A 17658-nucleotide genomic window follows, 5' to 3' on the forward strand; every position below is an offset into this window, starting at 1 on the left:
TTGGTTCTTGCCTTCCCTTTAAAGAGGACCAGATAAATGCCAGTAAAGCTAGAGATTGACACTGCACAGGATGATTAGCAGAGAACGTGGTGATTCCTGAGAAACATTGCATGAGCAAAGTGGGGAGGGGGCAAGATCACAGTAACATTCCAGATCTCTCTTGTCCTCATGGTCTGTTTCCAACAGTGATCCAGTGTTTTTTCTTCCTCCTGGCAGTGTGTTCCAGGATATCAGGGTGTCAACTGTGAGTATGAAGTGGATGAGTGCCAGAACAAGCCATGCCAGAATGGAGGCACCTGCATTGACCTTGTGAACCATTTCAAGTGTTCATGCCCACCAGGCACTCAGGGTATGAAACCAGCTTTCCCCATCTTCACCCAGGGTATTCCCTGTGTTATAAATCCATCCTTAGTGTTGAGGTGATTTTTGTTTTTGTTTTTGGTTTTTTTTTTAGTACTGGGGTTTGAACTCAGGGCTTCACGCTTGAGCCACACTCCTAGCCCATTTTGCTTTAGTTTTGTTTGTTTATTTGTTTATAGAATTTCATGTTTATGCCTGGGCTGACCTGGATCATGGTCCTCATTTATGCTTCTTCCCTAGCTGGGATGACAGGCGCATGCCACTAAGCCCAGTTTTTATTGGTTGAGGTGGGGTTTTGCTAACTTTTTGCCCAGGCTGACCTTGAAGTGTAATCCTCTTCCACCTAGCTAGGATTATAAGCATAGCCACTGTGCCTGGCTTTGAGGTGATTCTTAAAAATTAAGTTCAGTAAAAGTAGCTTTATCATAAACATTTAGTTCTGCATCCTGGTAATTCAAGCTATTTTATTCCCTCATTTCTTGCTAGCTTTGATTTATGTTCTCAATGCTATCTGGTTGTTTGCTATATTATGCTCTAGGAAGCACAGAATGCAGAAGTGATAAAATATTGCAACTAAATTAGCCTGGTCAGCAAGATTGCTTGGTGCTTCAAGTGAAGGCAACTAATGGCCTCTTGAAAAAATAATTCACATACCCGCTTTTGTATTTTTTAAGTTAGTCCAGTCTTTGCTCCATAAATGAGGGAATGAATGAAATGATAATATTTACTACTTTTATAATCTCAGGGAAGGAGGCTGATGGCCTAAGCCCCTGGGTAAGCAGAATAAGATGCAGCCTGAGACCACTAGTGGCAGAGACGCCCTTCTGCTATATTATGCAACTGCCTCCCACACCTTCTCCTAGGAAGAACTTTGAATATTGTTATTAAAAGAGAATTAGCCAGGGAAAACAATGTAAAAGGCCATTCACAGAAGTGGAAAATTCATTCTTCTCACGATCAAAGAGAACAGAAGTTCAGAGAAACTTTTATACTACCTTAGACCACTGAGGCAGTGCATTTAATAATTTTCCTTTCTAGAGATCAGAGTTTGGCTAAGTTATGATAGAAGAGTACCCCACAAGTAGGTTAGTTACCGAAGAATAAGGTTAAGGGGAAGAGAAAAGTAAGGAGAAACAACTTTTAGATATTTAAATATTTGTTATGTGAAAAGAAGAATTGTTCTGTATTCTAGAAATCCATGATTGAAGAGAAGTGGAAGTCAATTCCAATTCATTATTAGTTTATTCCTTTAAATAATTGTACTGGTTAGGACAAGCTACAGTTCTGCTGGTAGGTAATTAAATCTCAAATCTCAGAGTTTTAATACAACAGTGTTTGTTTTGTTTTGGGGTTTCTTTGGATTTTTTTTTTTCATTTTTTGTTCACTCAGATAGACTCTGGTATGTGTTGGACTATCTTTCTCTGTATGTGGTTTAAAACACTTGGCCCCCAAGACTTCCACAGGAAAAGAGCCAAAATAGACTCTCAGTGTCGTGCAGCAGCTTTCATTACCTCAGTATAAGTGACATACACCACTACCTGTCAGAGTGTACTGTCAAAAATTATTTAATGGTCTCCACCTGTCTTTAGTGGATCTGAAATCTGAATATTCATTGAATGCTAATGTTTCTACTATACTAGAAATTTTATTTAACTAGATACGTCCATTCCCAGAATGGATCATTTCATAATGCCACAAAATTAAATTTTTTAAATGACTTCTTAAAGGTAGAATAATAGTTTTTGCTATTATTATTGTCTCCCCCCACTCCCCAGTGCTTTAAATATCTCATCCCACTGCTTTTTTGACTTCCATGGTTTTTAATGAACAATTAAGTGTTAATCTTTTTTAAAAATTTTTTTGGTAGGACTGAGGTTTGAACTCAGAGCTTCATACTTGCAAAGCAGACACTCTACTGCTTGAGCCACACCTCAAGTCCATCTTTGTCTGTTTTTTTTCTTTTTTTTGAGATGGGTCTCTTGAACTATTTGCCCAAGCTGGGTGAGCTACTGGCACCCAGCATTAGCTGTTAATCTTATTGGGGTTCTCTTGTGACATGTCGAATGCAAAGATATTTTTCCTTTCTCCTACTTTTTATTCTGAAGATAGAATATTAGATTGCTCTTAATTTTTTACTTAATTGGAGATACTTCCTTATCAAAAAGTAGAACTTCGTTGATATTTTTTATAGCTGCAGAATTCCCCTTTAGGAATGGTTCATATTTTACTTAATCATTGCCTTAGTGACAGACATGTGGGTTATCTTGCATGCGCGTAAGTATTTTTGTAAAATCCTAACCACTAGACCATCAGGGAGCTGTTCGTGTCTTTGTAGAATAAATTTTAAAAAATAGCATTGCTAACTTATCTTTGACAAAGGAGCTAAAAATATACGATGGAGAAATAGCAGCCTCTTCAACAAAAACTGCTGGGAAAACTGGTTAGCAGTCTGCAAAAAACTGAAACTAGATCCATGTATATCACCCTATACCAAGATTAACTCAAAATGGATCAAGGATTTTAATATCAGACCCCAAACTCTTAAGTTGATACAAGAAAGAGTAGGAAATACTCTGGAGTTAGTAGGTATAGGTAAGAACTTTCTCAATGAAACCCCAGCAGCACAGCAACTAAGAGATAGCATAGATAAATGGGACCTCATAAAACTAAAAAGCTTCTGTTCATCAAAAGAAATGGTCTCTAAACTGAAGAGAACACCCACAGAGTGGGAGAAAATATTTGCCAATTATACATCAGACAAAGGACTGATAACCAGAATATACAGGGAACTTAAAAAACTAAATTCTCCCAAAACTAATGAACCAATAAAGAAATGGGCATGTGAACTAAACAGAACTTTCTCAAAAGAAGAAATTCAAATGGCCAGAAAACACATGAAAAAATGCTCACCATCTCTAGCAATAAAGGAAATGCAAATTAAAACCACACTAAGATTCCACCTCACCCCTGTTAGAATAGCCATCATCAGCAACACCACCAACAACAGGTGTTGGCGAGGATGCGGGGAAAAAGGAACCCTCTTACACTGTTGGTGGGAATGTAGACTAGTACAACCACTCTGGAAAAAAATTTGGAGGCTACTTAAAAAGCTGGACATCGATCTACCATTTGATCCAGCAATACCACTCTTGGGGATATACCCAAAAGACTGTTACTCCAGAGGCACCTGCACATCCATGTTTATTGCGGCACTATTCACAATAGCCAAGTTATGGAAACAGCCAAGATGCCCCAGCACTGACGAATGGATTAAGAAAATGTGGTATCTATACACAATGGAATTTTATGCAGCCATGAAGAAGAACGAAATGTTATCATTCGCTGGTAAATGGATGGAATTGGAGAACATCATTCTGAGTGAGGTTAGCCTGGCTCAAAAGACCAAAAATCGTATGTTCTCCCTCATATGTGGACATTAGATCAAGGGCAAACACAACAAGGGGATTGGACTATGAGCACATGATAAAAGCTTTAGCACACAAGGGAGGGGTGAGGATAGGTAAGACACCTAAAAAACTAGCTAGCATTTGTTGCCCTTAATGCAGAGAAACTAAAGCAGATACCTTTTTTTTTTTTTTTTCATTTTTCTTTTATTATTCATATGTGCATACAAGGCTTGGTTTATTTCTCCCCCCTGCCCCCAACCCCCTCCCTTACCACCCACTCCACCCCCTCCCGCTCCCCCCCTCAATACCCAGCAGAAACTATTTTGCCCTTATCTCTAATTTTGTTGTAGAGAGAGTATAAGCAATAATAGGAAGGAACAAGGGGTTTTGCTGTAAAGCAGATACCTTAAAGCAACTGAGGCCAATAGGAAAAGGGGACCAGGAACTAGAGAAAAGGTTAGATCAAAAAGAATTAACCTAGAAGGTAACACCCACGCACAGGAAATCAATGTGAGTCAATGCCCTGTATAGCTATCCTTATCTCAACCAGCAAAACCCCTTGTTCCTTCCTATTATTGCTTATACTCTCTCTACAACAAAATTAGAGATAAGGGCAAAATAGTTTCTGCGGGGTATTGAGGGGGGGAGCGGGAGGGGGTGGAGTGGGTGGTAAGGGAGGGGGTGGGGGCAAGGGGGAGAAATGAACCAAGCCTTGTATGCACATATGAATAATAAAAGAAAAATGAAAAAAAAAATAGCATTGCTAGATTAAATAAGATTATATTTGTAATTTTAGTTGATATTGCCAAATTGCAGTGTATCACTATACTTCTCAGTGTAGTTGAATATATTCTCATTGAAGAGTTATTTGGTTTTCCCCTTCCTGTGATTTATGTGTTTATCTGTGTCCTTTCTTCCCATTGTATTATATTGTTGATCTTAATATTTTACAGAAAGTGGATGTCTGTGACATCAAATGCAATAATTTTTTTCATTATATTGGGTCTTTGTCTTTCTTTTTCTTCGAGGTGATTTTTTTCATGCAGATATTTTTAATCACATTGGAGTTTATCAACCTTTTATGGGTTCTGGCTTTTGAGTCATAGTTAGCAAATGCCTTCCATACTCTGAGATTTATCAAGGAATTCTCACATACATTCTTCAAGTACTGGAATACTAGCTGGCACTGGTGGCTCACGCCTATAATCGTAGCTACTCAGGAGGCAGTGATCAGGAGGATTACGATTTGAAGCCAGCCCAGGGCAAATAGTTCTCTAGATCTTATCTGGAAAATACCCAACACAAAAAGGGACTGGCAGAATGGCTCAAGTGGAAGGGTGCCTACCTAGCAAGCATGAGGCCCTGAGTTCAAACTCCAGTACTGCCAAAAAAAAAAAAAAAAAAACTAGAATACCAAAGCACTTTTTCCATATGACTTCTAATTTGTCCTAGCACAATTTACTGAATATTTGACTTTTTTACTATGATTTGAGATGTACTTTTATCAAATTCTAGATTCTCATGTATATTTGGGTATGTTATGTACTTTTTTGTGGTCCTGCTATTATGTTAATTCATCAGTTCATTAGTCACTTTGTTTTAATTATTAAAACATGATTTCCTGACTATAGTTTATTTTTCTATGTAATTTTAGAATCCAAATTTTTGTTGTTGTTTCTTTGGGTTTGTTTTTTTTTCCCCATTTCTGGGGATTTAACTCTACCACTTTCACCATGCCCCCAGTCTTAGAATCAGTTTATCTATTTGAAAACTCTTTGCCCAGCCTCATCTAAAAAGTACCACTTGGATTGAGAAGGAATGTATACAATTGTGAAAGCCCCATAAAAAGGTGGCTGTCACTTAGTGAACAGCAGTGTTCAAAGAATTTCCATAATTCTGTATCCCTCTTCTTTCTCCTCTAGGCCTACTGTGTGAAAAGAACATTGATGACTGTGCTGGGGGTCCTCATTGCCTCAATGGTGGTCAGTGTGTGGACAGGATTGGAGGTTACAGTTGTCGCTGCTTGCCTGGCTTTGCTGGGGAGCGGTGTGAGGGGGACATCAATGAGTGTCTCTCCAACCCCTGCAGTGCTGAAGGCAGTCTGGATTGCATCCAACTCACCAATGACTATTTATGTGTCTGCCGCAGTGCCTTCACTGGTGAGAACCTCTCCATCCCAACTCTCTGCCCTGGAGGCTTTAGGAATGGATGGGCCCTGACCTGAGTGAAGCTTTTGCTGTGTAGGAAAAACCAGGCCACTCAGTTTAATGGCCAGTTCTTTCCTAAGTCTGTACTCCATGGATGTTATGATCAATCTGTACCTTTTATCTTTCTGAGAAACTCTCTTTCGTTATGTATTAATTACATTATGCTGTAGCAGGAATATTAAAAAATATTATGTGGGGAGTAGTTAATATACAAAACAAAATCTATCATCATATGTGCATACAACTTCTTCATCTGAATAAAATAGCATTTTGTTTTCAGAACTTACATCTAACTCTGGTTACATTGTTCCCCTCCAGCATGTAATGATTTGAGTTACTTTGAAGTTCTTGTCACTGTCATCATTCTACCTCTGGGATCCAGAGAAGCTTAGGACCTGCTAGGACACTTGGAGAACCGGGCTCGAATTGGGATGTGTTTAACCAAAACTCAGCTGATGAGAGTGAATTGGAAAGCTCCAGTAGTCACAGGAATACTCTGCACAGCCAAGACTTGGCTACACTCCTAGTATCTTCATTGCAGGGCATAATGAAGACCAAGTTCTGCCTCAGAATAGGGTTTTATCACAGACACTTATTAGTCATTTCTGGAGAAGGGCTGTGGGGTGACTTCTGGGGAGTAAAACAGTTATGTGAATCATCTGATACTCAGATTTTAAATCTGTCTTGTGTCTTCTGGAGTCCATAGTTGTATTTCTTACACTGAGCGTATTATCACATTCTTTGGGAGTCAGATAAGAGGCTACAGTACAGTAGTACTGTACAGTACAGTACAGTAGTCTTACTTATAATTTGACAAGCTGCATGCTGCTCCATCCTGAGCCTATTGGTAGTCTGCACTTCATTGCTTCCCTCCTTTCCTTCCTTCCTTCCTTTTTTCCAATTTTCAAGAAATGTTACCTTTAAGAATCTTGGGGTTTTACAAAGACTGGATGGTATTGTGCCTAGATGCAATAATATTAAAAGAGAAGTAATCACTCTGCCATCATCCTTTTGGGGAATTATGGTAAGGAAGAGTATGAACCGTCCTCAGACAGCCTCATATTACCTTGTGTGCTTGGGAAGCCATGGGCAAAGCTAGACCCTGTTTCTTTCATTGCCTCTGAGGATTCCTTTATCTGGAAACACTGGCTAGCACTTACAAAGGAAGGGAGAAATGGGAGAAGAAAGGAATGGAGACACCTTGAATGAGTATCCCACAGTCAGGAGGTAGCGGCCCTGCATATCCCACACTTGTGGATACAAATAACCCCTTGAACTGCAATGGCCATGAGATGCTGTCTCTGAGACAAATAGTGAAAAACTGCTGATGGCTGCTCTTGGTTAGTGTCTATTGCTGTGCTTTGAAAGTCAAACATTTCCAACAAATGTTACTCTTTTAATTATTTGTATCTAAGCAACCAAAGGCCAGATGGGGCCCATCTCTTGCTGTTTGCCAAGAGGCACCCCCTGAATCCCATGTCTCCTCCATGATTCTAGTTGTCCTGTTCACTTTATCATGGAGCAATGGTCTCCACATGCCCTCTGACTTAGAACTGTTTCTAGAGGAAATTAAATTAACTCTGGGAAAATTGAGCTGTATATCAAAGCAGTGTCACTCACACTACATAAACTCTGTATAAACTGCCAATCCCATGGGCCCAGTGTGATCTATCCTGTGAGATAGAAAGTAAACTATTAATCATTTCCTTCAACTTGTGAAAGCTAAAGTGTCCAAGAGCTGAGGTATGAGTTTCCTTATTTCTTTTACGAGGAAACTTTTTTCCATTTTTGTGGGTCAGTTTGGGAGAGAGAGGGTGTGCCACTTAAGCTTATTGTGTTGCAAGGCAGATGAGGGAAATGGTTTGAGCCAGCGGTGAGCCAATCATGTTGAGATCCAGCGAGTTCTTCCCCATCTTCTCAGACTCCTGTAATTTAGAACTAAACTCTCGTACCACTTGCTACATCTGAGGCTGGTTTCCATCCTATTGGGGTTGTGTTCAATAACTTGAAGTTATTAGTTCTGTCTTTTAAACTGCTTTTTGTTTTCTGTTTTGAGGCCGTCACTGTGAAACCTTCGTGGATGTGTGTCCCCAGATGCCTTGCCTGAATGGAGGGACTTGTGCTGTGGCCAGCAACATGCCTGATGGCTTTATTTGTCGTTGTCCTCCAGTAAGTGCCCGCTGCTCATTTAAGGGGCATGCTGTCTTCTATATTATCTGTGACAAAACAGGTTTGATCCTGGGTTCTTCAAGTTCCCTAATCAGGGAGATGTCCCTGTGTTAGCTCCTTCAGAAGAAAGTGCTTAGGTTTTTTGATGTAAAGTTGTTTCGGCATGACAAGAAGCTGTGAGTTTCCCTATCTGTGACCATCAACCTTCAGAGCATCAGGTGAAAAACCACAAGTGATGGAATGTCCCCAGAAAGAGGGCCACTGTCTGTGGCTTTGTGGTCCTATACTGGAGTATGGTTTTCCTGCCCAGTTGGACAAAACACTTAACAATTGAGAGCAAGTTCCTTCTTCAACTAGTAGGAAACTTAGTTTTAGCCATTTACTGTGCAAACTTTTGCCACTGCCAAGGGCTAAATGTTACCTAAGCAAAGCTCATTCTGTGGGGGAGGATACCAAAAGGAAACCTGCCTGTTAACTAACCTTGGCTTGGGCTGAGTGGGAAGCACAAGGATGGAATGAGATGTGGAAATACTCTAGAGATCTAAAACTTCTAATAGGACCATCCCCTCCATAAAGCCATTATAGGAATGATCTAATAATGACTAGAGAAGGTGCGTATAGACAAGGTCATCTGAGTCTTCTCACACCATGACCTGTGGACCTAATCTCTACAACTGAGCTCTTAAAATGAGAGACTTCTACATTCATCCTATAGAACCTTCAGCCTTTATCTGTTGGCTGCCTTGAAGAGGTCATTTCTGAGAACTTGGTCCAGGAGGGTACATGGTAGGATCTTAACCAAGGGGTCCAGTCTTTATCCCTAGAAGTGTGGAAGAGGGGGTAGGAGGGAGAATGGAGCAAGCCCTCAAGTCCACCTGTCATCCTCATTTCTTAACTGCTTTCCACAGGGGTTCTCTGGGGCAAGATGCCAGAGCAGCTGTGGACAAGTGAAGTGCAGGAAAGGAGAGCAGTGTGTGCACACTGCCTCAGGACCCCGCTGCTTCTGCCCCAACCCCCAGGACTGCGAGTCTGGCTGTGCCAGTAGCCCCTGCCAACATGGGGGCAGCTGCTACCCTCAGCGCCAACCTCCTTATTACTCTTGCCACTGCTCTCCACCGTTCTTGGGCAGCCACTGTGAGCTCTACATGGTCCCCACCAGCACTCCTCCTGCCACCTGTCTGAGTCAGTATTGTGCTGACAAAGCTCGGGATGGGGTCTGTGACGAGGCCTGCAATAGCCATGCCTGCCAATGGGATGGAGGTGACTGTTCTCTCACCATGGAGAACCCCTGGGCCAACTGCTCCTCCCCACTTCCCTGCTGGAATTACATCAACAACCAGTGCGACGAGCTGTGCAACACAGCTGAGTGCCTCTTTGACAACTTTGAATGCCAGGGGAACAGCAAGACGTGCAAGTAAGAGTTCCAGGTTCTTCAGAAGCTGAGGGGGACTGTCACTAACATTCCTCGGTTTCTTGTTCTTGCCCTTAACCACTCCAGTGCTTCAGCCTAAGCTGCCTCTGCTTTTCAGATGGTGCCAGCCTTGTCCCATCGCACACTGCCCTGTGCTCTCCCTTGCTGACAGAGGGCCAGGAATGCTCGCTGCATAACCACCCCTTTCCCCCGCCTATCTCTGCCTTCTCACCTGCTGCACTCGTGACCTCCTGGGGGAAATAACTTTTGGAAATGGTGTTACCCACTGTCAGGCAGCTTCTCACATAACCTGCCTGCAGGATGGATGGAAAGGTACCTCCCTCTCTTCACCCATTCCTTTCCTTAAGACTGATGCCCCATCTAGATGTATCTAGAAGTGTGAGCGAGATTAGGCCTCTTAACCTTCCTGTTCTTCATTGTTACAGCTATAGGTTTTTTTATTATTGCCTGTGGAATAACTTTCCTATTAGTTATTCCATCTAATTTAACCACAGTTAATTCTCAACAGCCTTTTGAGTCATGGGTGGTGTTAACCATCTTTCGTATGTGAAGTCACTGAGGCCTGAAAGATTAAAAACTTGCCAGAGCACACACAGCTCTTTCTGATTCATCTTCTCACTGAGTAGATGGCAAGTTTACGAGTGGTACAAATATCAAGAGAAAGGGGTGGGGAGTGGTGGGAGGAAAGGAGAGTGTGTGGAAGAGTTGTTTGTCTTCATTTAGGTCTGGAGTTCTGACTTTTTTCCTGACATTTGAAAGAAGCTATACAAGTTAGATCTAGTACCCTGATTGGATACTCCCCCTCCCTGTAGTTGGGATTAACACACTTCTGAGTATAGCAGCACTTGATGGTTCTGAGTCTAGAGCCATCTTGGGCACCTTTTACTTCCTAAAGCCTTTTGTTATCTTACATTGAGTAAAGAAACAGTGAGTAAAAGTAGAGGGAGCATTGTCCGGGTTGACTTTCATTTTATATGTGCAGCTTTGTTAAAAATCTGACTTAACCAGACTGGGGGCTGTGTGAGACCCCTAAATCCACACAGGATAACAAACACAGCCTTGCTCCTCCCTAAGGCAGCACTCAGTAAGCAGACATAGACTCTGTATTTCATGATGTCAGGGACAGATTCAAAGAAGGCTTCATGGGACATTTTTGTCCTGATTTTGGCCATAAAAGATAGGTAGAAAAATCCACAGTACTTCTAAATGCAAAGCCAAGTAGAGCCCCATTCTAGTCTCAGCCTCTTTCCCTGTTCTTTTTCTCCTCTGCCTAGATATGACAAATACTGTGCAGACCACTTTAAAGACAACCATTGTGACCAAGGATGCAACAGTGAGGAGTGTGGCTGGGATGGGCTGGACTGTGCTGCTGACCAGCCCGAGAACCTGGCAGAGGGTACTCTGGTCATTGTGGTGCTGATGCCCCCTGAACAGCTGCTCCAAGATTCTCGTGGCTTCTTGCGGGCACTGGGCACCCTGCTGCACACCAATCTGCGCATCAAACGGGACTCGCAGGGGGCCCTCATGGTGTACCCCTACTATGGTGAGAAGCCAGCTGTCATGAAGAAGCAGAGGATGGCACGCAGGTCTCTTCCTGATGAACAAGATCAGGAAGTAGCTGGGTAGGTTTTTGGTTTCTGAACTACATAAAGGTTAATTTTATAAAGTTGAGCACTTTGATACTCAGCAGAAGTCATAACTCAGCCTATAGAAATGCAAAGTGTAGACAAATAGAAGGGCCCACCACTTAAGGCAAACATATTGTCCCAGTACTTATTTTTAAAAATAAAGATTTGTCTTGATCAAGGGGTCTGAAAAGTGAGCTGGAGCAAGCAGGAGGTAGGTGTCAGGGAGGCCTCTTAAATGCTAGGATCCATAACCTTTGCCAGTGGTGCCTGCAAACTATTAGTGATGCCCCTTTGTTATACATTGTCCCAGTTAGGTAGAGACTTAGGTCAGCCACACTAAAGGTGAGATGTTCCCTAGAGGGCAGTCTGTGTTTGGGATTTGAAGGGACACTGTCCTCGTCCCTGGGTTGTTTCTGAAGGCAGTGTCCCATAGGTGGACAACCTGACGTTGAGGGGTGGAAGGAAGGTTCATGTAACCCTTTCTGACTGAGCCTGCTAGATCTACCTTCTGTCCTTCCCACCATTTCCCTTATTCCTCCTTTCCTTTGTCGTCCACAGCTGTAAGGTATTTCTGGAAATTGACAACCGCCAGTGTGTTCAAGATTCAGACCAGTGCTTCAAGAACACGGATGCAGCAGCAGCTTTGCTGGCTTCTCACGCCATCCAGGGAACCCTTTCTTACCCTCTTGTGTCTGTCTTCAGTGAGTGGCTTATTACAGAGAAAGGGTTGGGGAAAAAGATATCTCTGGGGACACACTTTTTAGTGTGCAATCCTCTGTTTCTCAGGGGTAGTGAAGTCAGTAAGCCCTTTAAATTAACTAACATCAAGAGGTTGAAATTTTATACAATACTGCCCCTATTTATCTGGATTTCAGGTGAGTCTGTGACTCAGAAACACACCCAGCTCCTCTATCTGCTTGCTGTTGCTGTTGTCATTATCCTGTTTATCATCCTGCTGGGGGTAATCATGGCAAAACGAAAGCGGAAGCATGGCTTCCTCTGGCTACCTGAAGGTTTCACCCTTCGCCGAGACTCCAGCAATCACAAGCGACGTGAGCCAGTGGGACAGGATGCCGTGGGGCTGAAGTAAGAATGTTTGCCAATAAGCCACTATGAGTAGTAAGCAGCAATGAATAGAAAAGTATATCGTATTGAATCATGACTTCACATTCTAAGCTGTGGCCACCAGCCACCCTGACCACAATTTAAATGGCTTATGAATGACTGTGAAGTCATTCTGGGTCTCAGACTCTGGATGCATCTTCTCTGTACATATACATTACCGTAGAGGTGCTCAGCTTCTGAGCGGGGCACACTTTCATTGTAAGCTCTTGTGCAGTGGGAAGGGAAAAGATGAGTGCCTAGAGATGTCACATAAAATGCTGCCCATCTTCTCAGGGCCAAGATCCACCAAAAATCAGAGTATAGCCTTAGGAGTGTGTTGTGGTGGAAAGTGTTGAAAGCCACTATGTTTGTTTGTGCTGTAACCTCCTTTGCTCTTGTTCCTCCCTTTGCAATGGCATCAGAAATCTCTCAGTACAAGTCTCAGAGGCTAACCTAATTGGTTCAGGAACAAGTGAACATTGGGTAGATGATGAAGGACCCCAGCCAAAGAAAGCCAAGGTAAGGTGGCCTTGGTAGAGCCATATTGTCACCTGTCATCTAGTCACATTTCAAATTTCATTTCTTAAGTTCAGAAGTGTCCTGAATAGGAGGAAAGGGTGATAGTTTTTATATATTACCCAGACAGTGACTATCCAAGATTCTCATACACAGTAGGGAACCCTAGGGCACCGATAACCTTGGGTTACCTGTGTATGTTTTTCAAGAAGGACTCTTACAATAAACATGCCTCCTTCCTCTAGTGTTACGCTAAAGTCAGTTGAGTCAAGTCCGGTATGTGTAATAGCAGTTTCCTTCATGGATAGATCTCTTTGGGCACTTCTTCTATAAGAAAAGATGAAATTAAACAAGGAAGAAAGCCAGTGGCCTTTGGCTTTAGAGGTTTCATATCGTGAACCCAGGAATCTAAAACCTCGTGGAGCAAGAGCTAGATTGGCATGAGGCTGATATAAGAGGGAAGACCAGGATCCATAGCTGTATGTGGCTTGGAGTCTCCAGAGCAAGATGGTTAAGAATTTTAGTTTCAGTCAGAACTGGATTCATGTCTAAAACTCTGCTACTTAGTAGCTAACAAGTTGCTTAAAAGCTCTTTGTATTTAATTATCCCTATCTGTAAAATGGGAATAATAATAATACTAACTCTTTCCTCTTTGAGTTGTTGTGAGGATTAAATATAGCAATTGGTCTGTTTCCTGTCACATACCAAAAATTCAGTAAAGGAAAGCTGCTTGTAAATGACTGTAATTTACTAGCATAATTATTATTCCTCAGTCTTTCCTGAATGCTTGCTCTGTGCTAGATACCCTGTGTTAGGCACAGGGTGGCAACCTGGAACAAGGCTTCTTCCCTGTTCTCAAGAACCTTCCAGTTGTCAGGCACAATGGCTTTAGAGGACTTGAGAGGCTGAGGTCAGGAGGATAACAGTTCAAGGCCAGCCCAGGCAAATAGTTCTTGAGACCCCATCTCCAAAATAACCAGAGCAAAATGGACTGGAGGTGTGGCTAAAGCAGTAGAGTACCTGCTTTGCAAGTGAGAAACCCTGAATTCAAACCCAAATCTCATCAAAAAAAAAAACAACAACAAAAAAACCTTCCATTCTGTTGGTAGAGACTGCCACGTGGTGCCATGTAAGCATTTAGTAGAGGTGAGCAGAGTGTGCTTTTTTAGAACTAACAAGAGGAATTAAAGTCTAATTTCTCTTTGAAGGCTAGGTGGGAGTTAGACAAAGAACTGGAGGAGACCACTGCAGGGAAAGGCTCAGAAGCAAGAGTGGTACTTTGAGGATCTAGAAGACACATATTAGGGCTAAAGCCTAGAGTTTGGGATGGGGAGGTGTACAGGTGATACAGGAGAGGTAAGAGGAACCACATCATGAGAATAGTGGGAAGCCAAGATGGTTAATAATAATAATAATAATAATAATAATAATAATTCCAGGCTGAAGACGAGGCTTTGCTCTCAGAAGAAGATGATCCCATTGATCGACGCCCATGGACACAGCAGCACCTTGAAGCTGCAGATATCCGGCGGACACCATCATTGGCTCTCACTCCTCCTCAGGCAGAGCAGGAGGTGGATGTGTTGGACGTGAATGTTAGGGGCCCAGGTCAGCTCCAGTGGAACTTCCCCTTTCACTAGGCAGTGCCTTCCTTGGTTCTGCATGGTCATCATTGTGCTTCCCACCTGGCGTCTGTACCTGCCAGTTTCACTGACCCTAAGTCGGCTTAAGGAATGTCTACATGCAGAAATGATCAACTCAGAAGGAAGGGTGGGCGGGGCTCCACTTGCTTCACATACAGATGTTGAGGACAAACATGCTGACTAAATAAACAGGTTAGATTTTAGTAGGATAAAAAAATAGTGTCCCAAAGCAGAGGCTAGAGAATTAGTTTAGTTCATGCCTGCATATAGTTCTATTAATATTTGGTGTTCTTAAATGTTGTCCAGTTTAAGATAGCATAGCACTTAAGTTTGAGCAGAAAAACTTGTTTAACTTAGAGAAGGGTCATCAGCTCAGAAACACTTTTACTTTCTCATTACTTTTTACAGAAATGACATTGCCAGAGGAAAAGTAGATGGCCAATGTAAAACTACTCCAAAAAGCATGGGGAATTCACTTCCCATGAGCACAACTTTATTCAAACAGAACTACTCCAGTAATAAGGTTAATTTCCTTCTCCTCCTTAAATATTTAATTTTCCTTTCCTATAGATGGGTGCACCCCACTGATGTTGGCTTCTCTCCGAGGAGGCAGCTCAGATATGAGTGATGAAGATGAAGATGCTGAGGACTCTGCTGCCAACATCATCACGGACTTGGTCTACCAGGGTGCCAGCCTCCAGGCCCAGACAGACCGGACTGGTGAGATGGCCCTGCACCTCGCAGCCCGCTACTCAAGGGCTGATGCTGCTAAGCGCCTCCTGGATGCCGGAGCAGACGCCAATGCTCAGGACAACATGGGCCGCTGTCCCCTTCATGCTGCAGTGGCAGCAGATGCCCAAGGGGTCTTCCAGGTAAAGAACATGAGACGTGCTGATTTGTATAATAAGAACTTCTTATGGGTCTATAATGTCTTATGTTTGTTAAGGCACTTCAGATCTCACTGGATTCATTCAATAATTCTGAGAGAGTAGTTATGCTTGCTAGATGGGAAAGAAGGAAAAGAGAGGCAAGCCGAGTGACCGACGACGTATACCCAGATAGTGATAGAGGTAGCTACAAGCTTCTAAGTCCTAAACAGTATTTTGATGTGCAGAAATGCCTCTCAGCTGTACCGAAGCCTTTGACTAGTATTAACTGCTCTCTATAGATCTATTGGCTATATGGCCTTTCAGCTGCTCACTGGCAATGCTCTCTCTCTCTCTTTTTTTTTTTTCTTTTTTTTTTTTTGCAGTACTGAGGTTTGAACTCAGGGCCTCATGCTTGCTAGGCAGACACTCTTTCACTTGAGCCACTCCACCAGCCTGACTTGCACTTTTCTTGATGTGAGTTGACAGTGTCCTCCCTGACACCCTTTTTATTTTAACTCTGTGAAGAAACTGGAAGCATTTCAAATCACCTTGAGCTGTACACTGTGATTAAAGTTGATGTTTCTCACATTTCTGTGCTTTCCTTAAAACGTAGTACACTGGGCACCAGTGGGTCACTCCTGTAAGCCTAGGTACTTGGGAGGCTGATATTGGGAGGATTGTGGTTCAAGGCCAGCCCTGGCAAATAGTTCACAAGACCTTATCTTCAAAATAACCAGAGCAAAATGGGCTGGAGGTAGTGCTCAAGCATATAGTGCCTGCTTTAAAAGTGTGAAGCCCTGAATTCAAACCCCAGTCCCACCTAAAAAAGAAAAAGAAAGAACAAGTACATCCTTTTATGTGGACATCTTGATCACCCATTTTAGTTCATTCATTCATTCACTCAGCAAATATTTATTGATAGACTGTCATAATGCTTCTGCTTCTTCTCTTAGTTTCATTATTTTCCTTCATCTGAATGACTCTGTCTTCTGTACTTCTCTTCTAGATTCTGATCCGCAACCGAGTAACTGATTTAGATGCCAGGATGAATGATGGTACTACACCTCTGATCCTGGCTGCCCGCCTGGCTGTGGAGGGAATGGTGGCAGAGCTGATCAACTGCCAAGCAGATGTGAATGCAGTGGATGACCATGGTAAGGACAGGGACAGGTTTGGATTCTTACCTGCAGAGTATGCCTCTAGGGGAAAAATTGTTACACTATCCTTAAAGAACTATCTTATGAGGGAAGACTTCACCAGGAGGGTGGTCCAATATCCTAAATACTCTCTGGTTTGTGATTAAGTAGTTTGTTGTCTTCAGTATGGGTAGATGCTGCCCTGTGGCAGACAGGGGTACCACGGGCAAATGACCCTTTCAACTAGAGGTCTGAAGACTGGGCGGCCTGTGCCGAAGTGTTTCTAGACTGGGGAAAGATGAAGATATCGTTGTGCTGTCCTGTAGGCCCTCACAGAGAGCTGCCTTCTTGCTGACATCTGAAATGTTCCAGGTCTCCTTATAAAAGTCATAGTTCTTCCTTATCCTAGGAGTAGAATGTGCCGTGCTGTCTGTGCGCTTATAAAAATGTTTTCCCCTGCAGGAAAATCTGCTCTTCACTGGGCAGCTGCTGTCAATAACGTAGAGGCAACTCTTTTGCTGTTGAAAAATGGAGCCAACCGAGACATGCAGGACAACAAGGTACAGCCTGGTATTTCAGAGCTTGAGGATGCTTGTAGCAGTGTCTCAGCGATGAGGCCCTTCCCATTGCTGTGCCTTCTCTTGCGATAAGTATAGACAAGTATGGAACCAGGTTGGGCAGGAACTGGGTACAGAGAGCTTGATGATGGCCCAGGGCAGTGTTGCTCATTTGGTTCTCATGCACACCAGGCTGTCCTGCACATAACCCAGTGGAACCTTCCCTGCCTTTTCTCTTCCCCAGGGGCCCCTTTGCTCTAGTCCTCTTTTCTGTTCATGCTCACTTTCTTTTCTCCTGTTTCTTTCATTTTTCCCTCTGCTTCTGTTCTTCTGTCTTTGGATATCACGATGTTTCCCTGTTTGGTTTTCTGTTCATTTATACCCTTTTATTGTTTTAGTAAATTTCCCTTCCTTTAGTTCTTTCCTGTACTTGCTTTGTTTCTTATCTCTTTCCCTAGTTCTTTGCATGCTTTAGTTTATTCTCCTACCTTTCCTATTTCTAACTTTTCCTCTTAGACTTAGTGTTAATAAGCACAATGCTCTTTTAAGTGACCCTGGTTTCCTCTTAGACTTAGTGTTAATAAGCACAATGCTCTTTTAAGTGACCCTGGTTTAGGGACATGGCTTT

At 42.7% G+C, this 17658-nt stretch overlaps 1 protein-coding gene across 2 annotated transcripts in view; it reads left to right on the forward strand.

Annotated features, from left to right (window-relative positions):
• Nucleotides 1-17658, forward strand: part of Notch2 (notch receptor 2) — a 178466-nt gene that overhangs the window by 155949 nt on the left and 4859 nt on the right. For both annotated transcript variants that reach the window (XM_074050641.1, XM_074050642.1), the window contains 12 exons: nucleotides 217-349; nucleotides 5691-5927; nucleotides 8032-8144; nucleotides 9053-9558; nucleotides 10851-11198; nucleotides 11763-11905; nucleotides 12080-12290; nucleotides 12731-12827; nucleotides 14265-14433; nucleotides 15039-15340; nucleotides 16344-16491; nucleotides 16936-17033. In XM_074050641.1, the coding sequence (XP_073906742.1) occupies nucleotides 217-349; nucleotides 5691-5927; nucleotides 8032-8144; nucleotides 9053-9558; nucleotides 10851-11198; nucleotides 11763-11905; nucleotides 12080-12290; nucleotides 12731-12827; nucleotides 14265-14433; nucleotides 15039-15340; nucleotides 16344-16491; nucleotides 16936-17033 (2505 nt within the window). The remainder of the gene's footprint in view (nucleotides 1-216; nucleotides 350-5690; nucleotides 5928-8031; nucleotides 8145-9052; nucleotides 9559-10850; nucleotides 11199-11762; nucleotides 11906-12079; nucleotides 12291-12730; nucleotides 12828-14264; nucleotides 14434-15038; nucleotides 15341-16343; nucleotides 16492-16935; nucleotides 17034-17658) is intronic.

Source organism: Castor canadensis, chromosome 12 (genome assembly GCF_047511655.1).
Source record: "Castor canadensis chromosome 12, mCasCan1.hap1v2, whole genome shotgun sequence".
Taxonomy (NCBI): Eukaryota; Metazoa; Chordata; class Mammalia; order Rodentia; family Castoridae; genus Castor; species Castor canadensis.